Consider the following 18,043-nt stretch of genomic DNA (forward strand, 5'->3'; position numbering starts at 1 on the left):
GTGGCTGGTTTGGTATGCTACTTAACATAAGCTAGAGTGGTCAGAGGGAAAGGAGCCTCAGTTTCGGAAATGCCTCCATGAGATCCAGCTGTAAGACATCTTCTTAATTAGTGACAGACAGGGGAGGGTCCATTGTGGGTGGTCCCATCCCTGGGCTGGCGGTCCTGAGTTCTGTAAGAAAGCAGTCTGAACAAGCCAGAGGAAGCACGCCAGCACGCAGCACCCCTCTGCATCACCTCTGCATCAGCTCCCGCCTCCGGGTTCCAGCCCTGCTTGAGTCCCTGTCCTGACCTCCTCCTTGATGGAGTATGACCTGGAAGGTAAGCCGACTAAACCCTTTCCCCCTCAACCCTTCATAGTTACGGCGTTTTCATCATAGCAATAGGAACTCTAAGACACACGGAGCCTCAGTCTCATCTGTCGTAAGGGATAAGAACGCAGCCCCGCCCAAGGCTGAATCATCTTGTGCATTAGGCACAAGTGCAGGCACAGGCAGGTGCTCACTAATGTCTGCCGGGAACTGGGGGGGTGGGGTAGGGCAGTGAGGCGCAGACACAGGGCAGAAGTTGGGGAACGGTGAAGGGAGGGAGTGAAAGGACGGAAGGAAGCAGGAAGGTGTGGGAGGAAGCAGGCAAAGGGTAGAGGTGGAGCTGCTGATGAGGAGAAGGAGGTGGGTCCAGGCCAGAGGGACACAGGAGAGCAGCTGGCAGCGGCAGGGGGATCTGGGAGTGGGGCATGGATGAGGAGGCTGAGAAGGAAGGCAGCCACACTGGGTTTCACTTCTAAGGCCATTCACTCCTGGATGCATTTAATCGCCCTGCAGGTGCTGGCTGTTGTTCTCTATGTCAGGAACCTGTTCTGGTTGGGGGAGAGAGCGGTGAACAAGGTAGCCACAGTGCCTGCCCTGAGAGCTCTTGGGGTTACAGACGGCAGTGCTAACTATGGGGGTGCCTGTGATGGCTAATATTGTCAGCTTGCTATAGTTACCATGGAAACAAATCTCTTGGCCTGTCTGTGAGGGGGGTGTCTAGGTTAGGTTCACTGAGGTGAGAAGGCCCACCCTAAACAGCAGTGTTCACGTCTCTCTGCTCCTTGTCTGGATGACTGTGACAGCTGCCTCACACTCCTGCCTGTGTCCATCCCTGTCCCCCACGGCCCCGTGATGGACTGTGCACCCTCAAACTGTGAGCCAAACAAGCCCCTTCTTCCTTAAGCTGCTTCTGTCAGGTATTTTGTCACCACAAGACAGTTAAGTGATACAGCATCCTACATCAGAACACAGGCCCAGAAAAAAGCTGTTGCCGGCCCAGAGGCCTACCTGATATATACATTCAATTTCACTGAAAAAAAAAAAAAGAAAGAAAAGAAAAAGAAAATCCCTATGACCCAAACAGCTCAGCAGGAATCCCTAAGAGCTGGGATTCTCAAGAAGGCTGGCACCTACTCAAAGATCCCTACCCCCTGCGTAGGACAAGCGCTTCCATTTCTGCAGTGGGCAAAGTCCCTCAGTCTAGTGAAACTGGGACCACGCTGGGGCCCTGCAGCTCCTCCGGGGTCCTCTGAAGTGGAAATAAGTGGCTGCAGAGAGAGGGCCCAGTTAGGTACAGTCTCTGCGATACTGTTTTCATTACATAGGTTCACTGCATTGACCGTGTTAGAATTAGTATTATTTCTTTTAGTTTTTAAAAGGCCACCACTGGGGAGCTAACACTGCATGTGCCTCAAGTCTTCAATAGAAAACAGCTTTATTTATTTTTAAATTTATTTTATTTAGCTTAATTAAAAATTAGTATAGCCAGACATGGTGGTACCTGCCTTTAATCTCAGCACCCAGGAGGCAGAGGCAGGTGGATCCCTGAGTTCAAGGTCAGCCTGATCTACAGAATGAGTTCCAGGACAGCCAGGCCTACACAGAGAAACCCTGCCTCAAAAAACAACAAACAAAAAGATTATGGTTTGACTCTGAAGTGTCCCCTACAGGTCATGCCTTGAGTGTTTCTTTCCTGGCAGGTGACACTGTTTGGGAGTGACACTGTTGGGGGTTGCTGCGGAATCTTCAGGAGCTAAGCTGGCAGAAGTAGGCAACCAGGGACAGGCCCTTGAAGCTTAGACCCACTCCCTAGCTCTGGCTCCTGGTTTGCCGGCTGATATCACCACCTTTGCCGGCTGATACCAACCACCACCGCTCCTCATGCTGCTGGACTGACAGCCCTGAAACAGTGCGCCACAGCAAACCTCCCCCGCCCCACTTCTGTCACGTATTTCGGTTATCGTGATGCAAGAGTAACCAGTACGCTCCTCAGCGGCACTCAGTGGTACTGGTCTCTTTCCTGTGACACTAGTCACCTATGTCTAATGGGTCCCTAACTGGTGAGTGCAGACACAGCATTTCCACTGTTCTGGAATGTTCTATAGGACAGCACTGCCCTGGAGTTAAGAAGAAAACAACTTTAGGACCTGTAATCCCAGCACTCAGGGAGGCAGAGGCAAGCAGATCTCTGTGAGTTCGAGGCCAGCCTGGTCTATAGAACGAGTACAGGAGAGCCAAGGCTACACAGAGAAACCCTGTCTCGGGAAGAAAAGAAAGAAAGAAAGAAAGAGAGAGAGAGAAAGAAAGAGGCATATTTCTAAGATGAAACGAAGATTTTAAAAAGTCTCACACAGTAACTGATACCCCATATGGAACAGGTCCCCAATGCCCACCACTTGGTCACTGTGTATTTGCCACCCCATTCTATCTTATTGAATTATGAAACTTATTAGTTTTTTTTTTTTTTTTTTTTTTCATGAAACCGACTGTTGGTTATCCCCCACGGTGGGGCTGGATACGATTGAAGTTGGTCGTCTCTGGATAGCCAATTATTTACACTCAGTCTGTTATGATAGACTCCCTTTTCTCAGTGGGGTTTCAAAAGTCTCCCCTGATCTGGGTGATTCCAGGTCTTGTAAGGTGCATCACATAGCCCTCAGGGCAGATTACAGGCCAGACCCTTCTGGGATAAGGAAACTGCTCTAGCAAGCATCTAGGAATTCCTGTACTGATTCCTATTAGGGAGCAGTGACCTTCAATTGTATTTGGAGATTCCCCCCAAATAGGATAATTAATTTCCTTTCTTGTGATAGGACAATTAGGTATCCCTGACCCTCTAACCCCAGCAAATCAAATACATTCACCCTCCTGGGTTGTGTCTCACTGGGCCTGGGCCTCACTGGGCCTGCGTCTTGGCTGCAAGCTGACCAGGGATTGGCCTTGGCCAGCACCTCTTCAGCACAGCAGCCTGACCAAGAGCTCTAACACTTTGGTATCGCCATAAGCTTTGGAACACCTGAGTCTCCACTGCCACCGGTGACCTCACGGTAAAAGAGCCAAACTGTAACACTGTGGAAAACCTTTCCACACCCCGGCTTAGCACACTCTTAAGGCCTCACCCTAAGGCGCTCTAGCTGCCTCTGAGAGAAATGGAACCCCTGTTCTCCATCTGCAAGCCGAACTCTAGGACCCTAGCAGAGATCCAGGCCCCTGCCGAATGGAGAACGACACTCCCCACCCTGGCCATTACGAAGATCAAACCTCATCACGCCGCGCTGGGCAAGGGCTCCATACCTGAGCTGCACTCCCAGCCGAGCAGTGGGCTCTAAGCCGGTGGCATCAGCGCATTAGACACGACACATACTTCCTTCTATCAACTGAAATGAAAACGCCTGCCCCAGATTGCAGCATGTCTCTTGAAGGCGCCCTCCCAGATGTTCCCATGGGTGAACTTTCTACGTATGGCTGCTCCTGCACAAGGCACCGGGCCACCCTCCTCAGCCTGGTCATGATGGAAGCTGTGGGCATGTAGTCCTGGGGTAGCCTGGAAGTCAGGCAGGAGGCAACTGGAGGACTCTGTCAGGGGCAGGAGATGGGATGGCAGGGCTGCTGGTTAAAAGGGTGGAGTGGGGTGGGGTAGTGGGGAGCGGGACCAGGTGGGAGGGGGTGGGTGTAGAGAAGGAAGCCCCAGGAGAGTTGAAAAGCTCAGTCGGTGACAAGAGATGAGGGTCAGAGCTTGGACTGATGGAGGAGGAAAGGGAAGAGGCAGAAAGCAGCATCTGAAGCGCAGGGCCAGCTTGGGTAGGATCTGAAGGGAGGATCCTGGGCAGAAGCTCACACTACCTGCCAGAAAGCCCTGAAGGGAGCTGGTGAGCAGGAGCGGGTGAGCAGGCCTGGGGTTCACACAGCCACTCAAGAGCACACTGCTTCTGGCTGGAGCAGCCAGGGCTACGATCTGCTTTCCACGCTGTCCTCAAATGGGAAGCGGAGTGTGGAAACTGGACACAGGGAACAAGACGAGTCCCTGATTGGTTACACGACTCCTCCGGCCTCAGTCATTTCTCTGAGAAGATGAGTCCAGTTCTCCTGGTGAAGGTCCAATGCTATACGCCGGCCTCTGCCCAACAGCCTTCACCTTCCTGCCTGGCCTCCTTGGAGGTTCATCTTAGACTTCCCCTCTCTGTTTTCTCCTCTGTCCCTTCCAAGGTTTGCTGGCCTCCCTGTGCTGCCCTCCCTGTGCTGCCCTCCCACTTGCCACTGATTGCTAACAGTTAGCTTAGCTGAACTCAGACCCTGAGCTTGATGAGGGTAAGTTTATCTCCTTCACACAGCTTCCCTGGGCTCCACCTGGGGCTCACAGTGGGGCTGCTAATGTTCCATTTCATGGATGGGTGAACAGATTAATGAATGAACAGGATGTCAAATCTGAGGTCTGGGAAGTGTCCAGAGATAGGTCTGTACTGATAGGTCACCAGAAGAGAAAGTTGGAAGAGAGATCCAATAGGCCTGTCATTGTGACCTTACTGTCTCCCTCTCTGGGTGGGACCTGCCTGGACCCTGCACAATCCATAACAACAACAACAACAGGAACTGAGGCCTCTGAGCAGCGCTGACAGCCATAGGAAAACAAACAAACAAACAAACAAACAAGGCCAAGGAAGAACACAAGTTCAAATCTTCAAGGTGCAAATCTAAATAGAGGGAGGCAAGATTCCTGGGATGGAGGTGGGATGGGCGCTCCCAGGAGGCCTCTGAGTGGGTAGAACACTCTGGAGACCAAGAAACGAAGGTGGAACAAGCTGCTTCAAAGCATGACGTGTAAGCAAGAGCTGGTCCTTTATTTTATGAAGAGTCAAACACCCAGTAAAATATGATGGACTGAATTATGACCTCTCAGATCCATCCCTTCTAGCCTAGAAAACCAGGCCAGCTACCCTCAGAGCCTGGGGCTGCCCCCTTGGGGGAGCTGTTCCTTGTCCTCTGAGTGTTCAGAGGGAACCACCTCTTGCCATGTGCTTTGTGGTCTACACCATCAATCAGAAAACCTTGGGAGTAGGGTCAGAGGTCAGCAGAGCAGAGGCGCACACTTGACCCTAGATTCTAACAAGGCTCGTACTCCTGGCTCACTGCCAGGCAGGCTGCAGGCTTCAGAGCACATCAACTCTCTCAACAGAGGCAACAGCTGAAAGGACCTGCCAGTCAACGGAAGGCATCCATGTTAGATGTTTTGGGAATGCTAGGTCAAAGAAGCCAAATGGGTTTCTTTGCAGCAGGACATCTCTGAACCTCGGATGCCAGAGCACGTTCAAAGTGACAGAGGGAGCACACGGAAGGCCCGCGCTGTTCCCTCTCTAGAAAGACAGGCGTCTCCTCCATTACTCTCAGGAGAGTGAGGTCAGGGGGATTTTGCTGATGGGGCTGAAATGGGAGCAAGAGTGGACCACCACACAGAGGAGACTGGGACTCTTGGGAGGGGAGGAGGCTGAGGGAAAGGCTGGAGCTTTCAGCATCCTGCAGGTCTGGAATGAAGGCGGAGGACAAGGGGCTGCAAGGGATCTGGGCAAGCTGGGGCGCTGAGCGGTCTAGGGCCTGGAGTTCTGTGGTAAATGCTGCAAAGGACAGGGGTGTGGAGCAGCGGTCGATGGAGAAGTGAACGCCACACTGGAAGCAGGTCCCGGTGTCTACAGCCAGCACAAGCCTTCAGACTAACCTGCTGCTATCCACCTGTGCTCGGAGCCTTCTCGCTTGGCTTGGGCGCCAGGGGCTGAGCTTACCCACCTATCCTGTCTCCACCTTCGGGGAGCCCCGAGCCTGGCCCTGCAGTCTCGGGGCGCCCTCACCTCCACCAGCGGGTAAGCGATCTCATTGTAGATCTGCTCGGTGAAGTGGTCCATGTAGTAGGCGCCATCGAAGGTGAACTGCTTCGGGGGCTCGTCGGCCGCTCCCGGGTTCTGGATGAAGCACTGGCCGCGTGCGGAGTCCACCGTCACCACTGACTGGCAGCTCAGCTCGCGCTCCCGCTGGTTCATGGGTCGGCAGCGCACCACTACCTTCACCGACTCCGAGGCCATGGCGCCCCGAGCGCCCCGGGGGCGTGGCCCGGACCAGGGGGTGGAGCCAGAGCCCGCGTAGGGCGGGGCCTGACGGCGGGGGCGGGGCCGCAGCAGGGGGCCGAGGCTCCGCGCGTGGCTAGCTGGGAGCAGCAGGGGTTCGGCAGACAAGTCTCCGGGCTGGAGCCCGGGCCGCCGCCTCCCGCGCCCGGGCTCGCCCGTCCCTGAGGCCGGGCCCGGGCGGGGAACGGGGGATCCGCGCTGCAGGCGCCGCTGCACGACCCGAGCCCCGGAGCTGGCCGGGCCACGCTCGCGCTCTTGCACCCTGTCTCGGCGTTCGCCGTTGCCGAGCAACGTTCGTGACATCACAGGGCTGGCCGCAGAACGCTGAGTGCAAAGGAAAGCCTGGCTGCAGGCGGGCCGCCTGGGATGCCGGGTGGTAGGGTCGACCCTGTCCCCTCAGGCCTTGCAGCAGGCGGGCCGCCTGGGATGCCGGGTGGTAGGGTCGACCCTGTCCCCTCAGGCCTTGCAGCTTCTGGTCAGAGAGGTTCAGCAGCCGAGCAGAGGCTAAGAGCTGGTGGCCACGCTTGACTCCATCTCTCTCAGGGGTTAGAGACTGAGAGGGTGACAAGGACTTCGCTGTCCCCTATGCACAGCGCACTGACAGGGCGAAGCTTCCTGATAACAGGGCTAGTCTTAAGACTCCAGATTTTAGAAGACGTGAAAGCTGGACCAGCAAGATGGCTCAGATAGTGAAAGATGCTTGCTGCCAAGCCTGACCGCCTGCATGAGTTCTACCCCCGGAACCCACATGGTGGAAAGGACCCTTGCAAGCGGGCCCACACAGAAATGAATAAAAGTATTTTTTAAAAACATTTTTAAAAGACAAAACTTTAGGAGTCAGTCTTCCTGTTGGAAAGGACACACAGCCTAACCTCCTGGTCCTGTCTAAGCCACTAACCACCCAGTTGCAATGCTCCCATGAGTCCCTCTGCAGAGAAACACCATCAGTCATTTGACAGGCGCTGGGAAGACAGCCTCTTAGTTCTAGCAGGGGAAACATTGAAACACACACCAAGGAGTGAATACAAATGAACCATTTCTGTGGCTCATCTTTAAAAGGATCCTGTCAGTTGTAGGAAGTCAGGACAAATTTCCTGGATCTGAGGCTTAGGTTTAGGCAGACCTGGGCTGTGCAAAGGGCCTCCCGCACTTTGCTGAGGCAGTATGCAAGCCCGAGTTATCACAGTCTGGTTTTTAAAAAAATTATCTGCGTGTGTGCTCGCGTGTGCACACACTTGCATGGAAGCAAGGTTCACTGACTGTAGAGGTCACAGGACAACTTGCAGGGAATTGCTCTCTCCTCCCATGTGGGAGCAGGGGATCAAACTCAGGTCAGTGGGTTTGACAAAATGTGCTGAGTCGTCTCTCCGGCCCTCCAATATTTTTCTTAAAAGGCCTCTCCACAGAGCATCAACCACACAATCCCTTCAGAACTTCCTGGGCCCTCGTGGCCAGGACCACAGGCAGGCCCACTATTTCATACTTACTGTAGTATGTTTGCCAAACAAGCCGAAACAGGAAAACACTGATGAAGATCTAGCGACTCAAGGAACTTCTACAACAGACTGTAAAGAAACATGTTTTATTTGTCTCAAAGTCCACACAGGAGAGCTGTGGTGATGGTTTACAAAGACAGAACTGTGATCGGACAGTCTGAACATGTGGGTTCCAGGCTGTTCCGTTTGTATCATGCGATCAATAAATGCTTTGGAAGAAATGTTAAAGGGTGTGGGGAAGGCTGGACCCATGGACAGGTTGAATATCCCCTGGTATTGTACACATTGGCAATTCATACTATGGACATAGCCTCTTGTCGGTGAGCCCTGGCCTAAAGTCTGGGCCCATTACCAGGTTTCCTTAGGTGTAACTCTCTGGGGTTAGGCACAGGATATGCTAATTCCTCCGCTCCCATGGGGACCAGGCCCTGCTCATTGAGTGGACATGCTGGTAGGCATGACCATGGAAGGGACACCACCCACAGTCTAGAGGTGGTGGTGTCCCCTGTCAAAGGGTCGCACAGACAGCTTTCTCTCCATCCCTCACAAGACTTGGAAAAAATGGCAGGGTCCTGAGCTATGGGCTCATCCTAGTTTGGGGGATTTGGGTGATGTACTCCAGCTGAAAGTACCAGGCCTGGCCTGCCATTTTATTTTCTCAGGTTTGTCTCCTCTCTGTTCTGCAGAAGCTGCCCCCCTCACAAGGGATCCAAAACCCAGAACCTGAGGATTCCACTGAAACCTGTGGCATCCAAGGCACCAAATCCTCTCACTGATGCCTACACCTCTGCTTCCAAAGAAATATTTTTTTAAAGGGTTTCTCTCTGAAGCCCTGGCTGTCCTGGATCTTTCTCTATAGACCAGGCTGGACTCAAACTCATAGAGATTTGTCTGCCTCTTCTTTCTGAGTGCTGAGATTAAAGGAATGCGCCACCACCATCTGACTAAGAAGTCTGTTCTTTTGGGTAGACATATATTCTACAGAGTTGATGTAAGGAACACTTGGATTTGTCATTTGCTGCTTGGGCCACTTCCTCTAGAATGTGTCCCTGGACCTCCTGTTGCTAAGGCCACACCCTCTGTGGGGCTTGCATTAGTGCTCAGGAAACACCAGCATGAGGTGGCTTCCAAAAGACCGCGATTTGTTCATTGCTGGCCCCACTCAGAATGACTCCAGGAAATGAACTCAGAGCATCAAGCCTGCAACTCTCTAAGCATCTGGCTGCTATAGGGAGCTTCTGGGGTCCCACGAAGCAGAGGCTTAGTCTCCTCCATCAAGGGCTGCACCCACATCCACAAACTGTTGGGAAAGCCTCTGCACAAGGACAGTGGAAACCTGGCAATGGCCAATGCCCAAAGTCACCTAGCATTACCAGATCCCTGGCTATACCTGCTCATGCTGGTATCTCAGCTGCCCCCAGGTCCTGGCAGAGGTCCTGGTATCTCCAACTCCAACCTCAGGCTCCTCTCCCATGGACAGTGAAGTGATGGAAGACCGACTGAGGGGCAGAATGACCTGTTTGAAGCTGGCGGCCAGGGAATGGGGTGCAAGAAGGGCAGAGTGACTGCTGCAGATGAGGGGCCAAGGCAAGGCTGGGCACACAGGGGACTGAGGGCTTGCGTCCTAGCCCAGGCCTTGCAGTTCTGCCTCAGACTTGGCATGGCTGAGGGGGCGCAGAGTCCGTGGAAGCCTGCCCTCAGGGCCACAGTCCTGTTCCTCGTAGGTGGGGTTGAGACGGCCCATGCTGAGTGGGCAGAAGAGACTGCGCTCCATCCCTGCGTGGCTCTCCACCAGGGCCTCCAGGCTGGGGAATTCTGCCGGTAGGTGCTGGGGAGAAGGCGGTCCTTAGCTCTGGTCCTCTGCCCCACAGTTCATGCATCGACCGTGTACCAGCACCCCACCCCCATCCTGGTCTCCCATCATGTGCCTGCCATTTGGAGAGCAGGGGGATAAATTCAGAATGTGCGGTAACCACAGAACAGTAACCGTGCCCTCGCTCTTCCCAGCCTGGGCAGGCCCGAGGCAGCTGGCTTGGAAGTACAGATGCTGTGTAAAAGCCTTGCTAGCCCAGTCCTGGGAACCAGTGACTCAGAGGCTGCATGTGTGGGTTTGGGTCAGCTCTCCTAGAGGAAACCTCTGAAAGACACTGCTAGACAGAGAACCTCGGTGGCCAGCAAGAACAGAGGTAAAGGCTGGTGTGGTGGTGTTTGCCTTTACTCTCAGCACTCCCGAGGCAGAGGCAGGCAGATCTCTGAGTTTCAGACCACCCTGGTCTACACAGAGAAACCATGTCTCAAAAAAACCTGACAAAACAACAGCAACAAACCCCCCAAAAAACAGAAGCAGGACTAGCAAGGCTAAGGAGACAGGAGAGGGACTAAGATAAGGGGTGGGGCTAGAGAGCACCAAGTTGGGGGACAGGATGAAGGTGAGGTGGGCTCAGGAGCTCAAAGACAGTTAAAAGGCAGAGCAAGAATTTCAAGAGATGGAGGGAGCAGCAGGGCGATGCTGGAAGCCCCATAGCGTAACCCCACAGTCTCACCTCTAGGCAGTACCGGCCCAGGTGGTTCCTGAAGACCTGGTGAGGCACCACGCCACACTGGGTCCGTACAGACAGGTTCCACTGGCCACTGGCACCTGGCTCTGGCCACAGCAGGAAGGCCCCATGCACATCCCTCCGAAGAAGGGCTAGAGCACAGGACCTGGGGGAAGGAGCCAAGGTTAAGGACACCAGTCTGACCCTAGACTCACATTGTCATCCTGGTCAGAGAGGTACTAGCCTGAAGAGCTTGGCAGTGGTGGCAGAGGACTGGACATATACCCTCAGAAGTTCTGGACCAGAGTGGCTACCCAGTGAACATTAGCCATGGAACTCAAGGCCTCTGAAGACCTGACTTGCTGACTTCAAGGCCCTGTTCAGGAGAGGTCCAAGGAACCTTGGGAAGGCAGGCAGTGACAGCCAGACCCTGAGGGTTTCACCTGTGTCTCCTTACAGGTTCCTCTCTCTAGCCCCATTTTGCATTCTGGAAAATTGAGATACAGGAAGAGAAGTCTATGACCTGAGGTCATGTAGGCTGGGAGCACCCCACACTCCATACACCCTGCCTACCTACCCTGTGCACAGGTGACAAGGAGCCTACCTCACACTTTTAAACCCAACCCAAGGGCTTGGACTTTGGGCTAGAACTCCCTTACCTGGAGAGGCCAGCAAAGGCCCAGATGTTCTCTGTCAGGCTACCCTCATTTTCCACCAGGCACGAGGGGCCACCAGGGCCTCGGGACCATGCCTCCCATGCAGCAGGAACTGTGGAGACCAGGAAGGTCAGAGGAAGCATGGCAGAACCTCCCCAGGCCCAACCTGCCCCTCCCTACCACGCATCCTACCCTGTGGTTTGTCTCCACCAAGCCTCTTCCCTAACCCAACAGCTACACAGCTGGTCCCTCAGCAGAAACTCTGCGCTCACCAGTTAAAGTCCATACACAACTGCTTAGTTGCCTGCACAAGCCCACAAGCCTGATGTACCCTCACATGCACACAGGCAGCCATAGGAGAAGGGCGGGTCCAAGGGCATGAGGCCACAGCCTCAAAAAAACATACAGAACACCCCCTCCCGCCCCCGCCAAGCCCACTAGCCAGACAGCCTCCTCTTCCAACTCACAGGCCTCCCGGGCTGAGAGCTGCAGCTGCGTCTCATAGGTGCAGCCTCGGTAGGCCCCAGAGCGGATCACCTTGCTGCGAATGGCCTTCTTGCGGACCAGTGTGGGCGAGCAGTAGGGGTTCCCCAGGCGAGTGTGACGGGTGCCCCCTCGGCCCTCTGGCTCTGGCAGCTCCTTCTAGGACACCGAGAGGGGCCCACAGGCAGGCAGATTCAGATCCATTGGAGGCTATGTGAACCCGGCGAGAAGTCCATCCCTCCAACATAACCCCGCACCCTTGATCCTTTCCCCTACCCACTTCCTGACTGGGGCACTGCATACCCCACCACTGCCCAGTAGCCCTTCGGCAGGGAGCCGTCGGAAGGAGACCAGGGCATGGACGTTCTGTGACAGCTGGTCCCGGCTGAAGGGCTCCCGCACCAGGGCAGGGGGTGTCCCAGGGCTGCACAGTGGCTTCGGGGACATGTCCCCCACAGGCTCAGGCTGTGCCCTCTCCTCAGGGTGCTGCGAAAGGTAAGCAAGCTGGAAGGAGCGGCAGAGCAGCAGGTGCAGGATGTGGACCTAGGACAGGAGGGGTGGGCTCAGCTTGCAGCAGTCTCCTGGGAAGTGCCTCACGTACCAGCCCACACTCCAGAGCTGCAAATGTCCCCTTAGCTTCAGGTACTGACCCTTCCACCCCCACCAGACTTCCTGGGAAAACTCCTACTTAGCCCTCAAAACCCTCACCACTTGCAAATGTAGCCTCTGCTACCAGCTCTCTCTAGCTGCTTCACAATTAAGCTACTGTGTGCCAGGCATCGCGCTTACAGCAGAGAGCACATCTCTGGGCCCACCGCACACCTACACCAGACTCGCCATCCTCCCATTGCTCGTCTGTATCACCAGCAGCTGGAGTGGCCAAGAGCCTTGGCCCTGGCTCTGAAAACCTAAGAGCTGTTGGGTGACCCAGGGCAGAAGAACATGGAGCCCTGTGCGGCTTTTCCCTTATCCTCACCTTCCCATGATCCTCTGAGGAGTTCATGAGATGGGGCACTGAGGCCTATGGAGCTCACACAAGCCAGACCCCAGCATGTTGGAACCATCAGCCCGAGCTGCCTGTCACCCAGGATCCACGTCCAGAGATGAGAACAAATGCTGGAACTCACTAAATGACTGCCTGCTCCAGATCTGTCACTCACAGTGACCACAACAGTCTTGACTGTTTATCTGATTCCAGCCTACCGCATCCACTACGGAGGGCCCACCTACGGACAACTCAAAAACCGGACCCAGCCTCTGCGGCTAAAGGACTCAAAGTCTGTCATGGGGGCAGCCAAGTGCTGGTTCAAGTTACAGCTGGGCTGGGCTTTGAAGGATGATGGGAATTAGCTAGGATGAGGGAGGGCAGGCACTCCACAGCAGAGAAAAAGTCCTGGCTAGTTTTGTGCCCAGCCCTAGGGAATGTCAAGGGTGACACACAGTCCTAGGACAGAAGAGCCAAAAGCCAGTGTGGTGAGGCATGGATTCACGCCTGCAGCTGGAGGACAATAAAGCTCTGCGTCTCAGGTACCTCTCCAGGCTGGCTCCCCACAAACAGGTGGCAGAAGAGCTTGCTGGCTGGGCTGCGCGGGTTCCGGGCAACAAAAGCAAACTGACAGGCGGCTGGGCACCAGGTGGCATAGAGGATGCGCTTCAGGGCATGGGCCATCAGGAGCACCTGTGAGGCATTGTGGTGACAGCAGGTCTCAGACACCTATGTGGCAGTCTCCTGGGTCTTGTATGTCTGGCATAGGCCATCCACCTCCTGTGGTTACAAGACCCTTCTTTCCTTCCCCAAGGCCTGCCAAACCCCAGCTCTTCGTGCTCATGGCTCTGGGCCTGCTGCAGACACGTCGATCAGGAGAGCCGCCCCAAGTTATGAAACTGAGGGACAGAACTGTACCCAGTGATCTCTGGCTGGAACCACACAGAGGCAGTGGCAGCAGGCCCTGGGGCTATACACCTGATCTCTGGGGTAGGATGCTGGGACTTCAAATACAGCTCTGCTACTCACTCTCCACATGATAACAGTCCCCTGAGTGTCTCTTGCTGTCACCTCAGATACTAGCAGTGCCTCAGGAGGGTGATGTAGGTGCCCAGGGCACTACCACACACAGCACCGAGTCTTGTAGAAGCCTGCAGCTGTGGCTTGCACAATTGGGCCTGGCAGTCAATGAGCAGCCATGTTGGTTGTGCAGTGCGTAGCCAGGGAGGGACAGGCAAGCATGCAAGAGCTCCCTACCATCTCTAGCCCATGGCTGTCCACAGCCACTGGCCAATGAATGTCCCCCAACCCATTAGATTAGGACAGGAGGTGGCCTCTACAGAAGATCTTGGGGAGCCAGGTAAGAAACTGTTGTCTGAGCTTATCCTAGGGGACCATGGGGCAAAGCGTCCTCACTGCCCCAGGACCTTCTTACTCCTCCTACCTCACCCTCCCCACTGTAGATCTTGAGACCCTGAAGACTGAATTTCAGGATGACAGCCCGGCGTCGGGAACAGTCCTGAGGAGAAGAAAGTTGGCAAAGGCAGATGTCACTTCCCAGGCCGAGCCCTTTACAGTCCTGGCACAACACCCCTCATCAAGGCTTCTTAGCCAGTTCTGACACACCTACCTAGGGACAAAGGCCTGGGTGGCAGAGCCCCCAACAGTCATGCTATGACCTGTGAGGCATGAGTCCCCAGGCATCTAGGAAGTGTCCTGAAGCCTGGAACTCACCGGGTCACCTCCAGAAGACCTTTGGCCCCACCCTCCCTGGGCCTCATGTGCCCTCAGAGTTCCATCCAAGCTTGATATTCACGGTGCCCGCCCTCGAGCTGTGTTCCCCAAGCCCGTCACCTGCAGTGCCCACAGCTGCTGCTGTACAAGGCGCACGCTCTCCTGAGTGTCCAAGTCGTCCACAGGAAAGGATCCCACGTACTGGTGGTGATGGGGAGAAGCAAGACAGGCGCGTAAGGCCCACAGTGCAAAACTCCACCCTGCAGGCAGGCTGTGGGCAGTGACCAGGCTCTCTCCTTGGGGGCCACTGTTCTTTGCTAATGCTCTCAGCAGGTGACCCTGGTCAGGTCACATGGGCCTCTTCCCGCCTATACAGACATTTGTGTACACATACCCACTCCAAAGGAGACAGAGTCAGATCTGTGGGCCCCAAGTCCTCCCCAACCCTAGGGAGCAGCCACCCCGCAACTACCTTCTAGAGCACACAAGATGGGCACCCACCGACCTGGGCAAACTTGGCAATGCACCTGGGCCGGTAGGGTGCAGGCCCGCAGTCGGAGGCCCTGCGGGCCCCGGCCCCAGCCCTCTGCATGGTCCCCAGCGTGCCCAGCTTCAAGCTCCACGGAGAGAAGGCTACGAAGGGCAGGGGAGAGGTTGGTTTTCAGACAGTTGGTTGAAGGCTCCCTGTTAGGGGCTGGTGTGCTTGTTCATTTGCTTGCTCGCTCATTCATTCGTTCATTCATTCATTTAGCCAACGAACAAACCCAGAGTCCTAGCTATGTGCCCATCAATGTCCCAGGCACATGACAGAGACAAAAGACAAATTCTGCCTGCTTCTGAGCAACAACATTCTTGGGGGACAAGGTGGGAAACTAAATAAACCTTAAACAGGTGAGATGATAGCAAAGCAGAGAGGTGCAACAGGTTAGACTCAGGGCTCGTGATGGCTAGGAAGGTTTGGGAGCAGGTCAGAAGTAGGATGGGTCATGGCATGGGCCACTGAGCTAGAGCTGGGGTTCAGAGCTGACTGGGCCCTCTGTGGTGGGGGAAGCTGGTAGAAATTTGGAACTAGCTCTTAGTGTCCAGAAGGAACTGGTATTTGCCTGTAGTTCTACCTTCTCAGGAAGCTGAGGCAGGAGGGCAGGAGTTCAGGGCTGGTCTGGACAATACAATATCCCCAACTCAAGAGGGGAAAAAAAGTCTCATAGGTTAAAGATGTCAGTCTGGGAGGAGTCCATTGAAGAGCAGGGGTGACAGCAGCAGGAAGGGAGGCACAAAAAAAAAAAAAAAAAAAAAAAAAAGAGAGCTAGGGCCTGAGGTACACTGCCAAAGCAGCAGGCTGCATGCACTCAAGATCATGGTGAGGCATAGCAGGCCCTGGGGCAGGCACAGTGCACAGGCAGAGGGTGTGGCCTGGGCGTGCCGGGCGTGCCACAGCAGCAGGAGTGCTTGGAAAGGGAGGGGCTTGGGTGCCTTAGAAGTGATGCTCTTAGAACCCAGAAAGGGCCCTGCACCCCTGCTTGCCAATGCCCTTCAAAGCCCAGGCTCAAGCCAGGGAGCAGAGGCCCGCAGGCACTTAGAACTTTGAGCCAGGAAGAGCGGCAAACAGGCTGCAGCAGCCCGAGAGCACATCTAGACCTCCGATGGGCTGCTGCCAACCTGCGTTCTGCCCTGGGCTTTCCAGCCCTGCTCTAACCCAACCACACGCCTGATGTTTCACCTAAAGCAAACCACACTGCTGCCACGTGCTGCCCACCCCTTCCCAGCAGGGGGACAGGGCTCTCAGGGAGGCAGTGAAGTGCTTTTTCACTTTCTAATCAACCAATGCGGACAGAAGAGAGAAAGGAGGCAAAGACCACAAGACACACAGCTGGCAATGAGACCCTCAAGGCAGGGGGTGGAGGATGGAACAGGGTGAGACAGAGAGAGCTGACAAGAGCCCTTCACACCCTGCCTGTGGTACACAGCCCAGCAAGCATCAGGTAGAGAGAAAGAGCCAAGGGTCAGCAAACCTCGTACTCTCCACACACAGAGACCAGCTTGCCTAATCCCGGTGTATGTGAGGGGGTGGGGATCGAAGTACAGAGAGCAGGGACAGCATCCTCCCAGCACCTGGCCCTTCCCCACCCTCCTCATAGTTAGCCTCCGCAGGAACAGAAACTTTGTTCTTCTCCTGCCTCCCCTCCAGTCTAATTCTGGCTCAGACCAACCACAGGGGCCTGCCGGGCCAGGGCGTTCCTACAGAAAGAACATTAGGATGGTCCTGGGCTTTTTTTTTCCAGGTGGTTCTCCCTAGGAGCAGGGGCCTGGCCAGGTTGACTCTGTACTTAACGTTCAGTCACAGGGCCTCTGCACCATGTAGCTGAGCTATCCATCCACTCAGGGTACCAGGAGACTGTACTCAACTGCTTGACCGAAGACACACACCACAGGAGGGGGAGCTGGCAAGCTCAGGAATCTGCTGGCACGGGAGTCCTTACATTCTATGGGGCCCCCAAGCAGGCATCCACCCCTGGTACACACTGGGTCTGGGGCTGTGCAGGAATAGGTGCCGCAGGAGCCAGCGCAGCCCTGATACCACCCCCTACAGGCCCTGGACCCGCGCAAGCAGGGACGGGACTGGGGTTCAGCGGCCTTGGCTGGTCTGCCCCTGGCCTGCCAGCCTTCAGTTCCTCAACTGTGGAGGGGACCGCGGAAGGCGGCCACCTCCCGGGACTGTTCACCAGTCTCTGTTCCTCTCGAGAATGTTTCTGGACGCGCGGGGCACACAGGCTGGAAGGGGAAGACGAGGAACTGATCGCGCGCGGAGGTGCGGAGCGCTTGCAAGCGCTGGTAGCGACCTCGCAAGCGCCACCCTCCCCACGCAGGGCTAGGTTCTCGGGGGCGGGGAAGGGGGGTTGTTCAGGTGCCCCGGCGCCGGGAGGGGACAGATGGAGACTAGGGCTGAGGGGGTGGAAATTGCCGGGGGTCGGAGGTGGGGGTGCGGCTCGCTCTCACAGTGACCCTCCCGGCCCTGGCCCAGCCCCTGAAGGGTCCCCGCGCGCACTCACCGCCGCCGCCGCCACCGCCGCCACCACCGCGCCTCTTGGCGGGTCTCACAGCTCTGGTCCCCGCAGCCTCCGCACCTCCCGGAGCCGCGACCGTCCCGCCCCCGCCTCCGCGCAGCCCGCCCCCCACGTGGCCCCGGACTCGACCCTCGGGCATCACCTGGCTGCTGCTGCCCGCCTCGTCAGCCAATCGGAGCCGCTCCGCTCGGCCTTGCCGTCCAATCAGAGGCTGCGAGGGTCCCTGGCTCCGCCCATGCCGCGGCCCCGGCCGGCTCCTCCTTGTCGCTCTTCCTCCGCGCAGCCGTCCAGACCGGCAGAGCTCAGAGCCTCGCCACTCGGCTTCTGCTCTAGCCACGGAGGTTCTCATCTCCACTGCAGGGCCTAGGTCGGCCAGGTCGCCCCACGACCACGCAGTTCCAGCCCTTCACACGCAAATAGCAGAGGACTTGGTATCACATATCCCCTTCCCGTGTGATTTGGGCTGCTCAGCTAAGGTCCAGCAGAGCGGTGACCCTGCCCTTCGCTCCGCACAGAAATCCACTTAGAGGAGGACATGGTGAGTGAATTCAGCCAGTTCGAGCAGAGCCGAAAGGGCGGGCCCTTCTGATCCCGTTAGGCGAGGAGCGTTGCAGGTGGCCCAAATAAATCACCAATCCGAGCCAGGCAAGCGCTTGATGTGTAT

General features: G+C 55.9%; 2 protein-coding genes across 17 annotated transcripts in view; both read right to left on the reverse strand.

Moving 5' to 3' along the window:
* Nucleotides 1-6,396, reverse strand: part of Kif17 (kinesin family member 17) — a 45,427-nt gene extending 39,031 nt beyond the window's left edge. For all 10 annotated transcript variants that reach the window (XM_060379219.1, XM_060379218.1, XM_060379215.1 and 7 more), the window contains exon 1: nt 6,151-6,396. In XM_060379219.1, the coding sequence (XP_060235202.1) occupies nt 6,151-6,381 (231 nt within the window). In that variant the 5' untranslated portion in view covers nt 6,382-6,396. The remainder of the gene's footprint in view (nt 1-6,150) is intronic.
* Nucleotides 6,397-7,989: 1,593 nt separating this feature from the next.
* Sh2d5 (SH2 domain containing 5) lies at nt 7,990-17,471 on the reverse strand. 7 transcript variants are annotated; one of them, XM_060379224.1, is made up of 10 exons: nt 17,365-17,471; nt 14,820-14,947; nt 14,435-14,515; nt 14,025-14,099; nt 13,127-13,273; nt 11,998-12,138; nt 11,580-11,754; nt 11,116-11,224; nt 10,463-10,622; nt 7,990-9,747 (listed from the first exon to the last, which is right to left on the reverse strand). In XM_060379224.1, exons 2-10 carry the CDS (start codon nt 14,904-14,906, stop codon nt 9,544-9,546), a joined length of 1,179 nt encoding a protein of 392 aa, XP_060235207.1. In that variant the 5' UTR covers nt 14,907-14,947; nt 17,365-17,471; the 3' UTR covers nt 7,990-9,543. The 7 variants fall into 7 exon arrangements, with proteins under 7 accessions (XP_060235207.1, XP_060235205.1, XP_021486443.1 ...); XM_060379222.1 differs by having other exon boundaries at nt 11,580-11,751; nt 11,899-12,138; XM_021630768.2 differs by having other exon boundaries at nt 11,899-12,138.
* Between the last annotated feature and the right edge of the window lie 572 nt (nt 17,472-18,043).

Source organism: Meriones unguiculatus, chromosome 3, assembly GCF_030254825.1.
Source record: "Meriones unguiculatus strain TT.TT164.6M chromosome 3, Bangor_MerUng_6.1, whole genome shotgun sequence".
Classification (NCBI taxonomy): Eukaryota; Metazoa; Chordata; class Mammalia; order Rodentia; family Muridae; genus Meriones; species Meriones unguiculatus.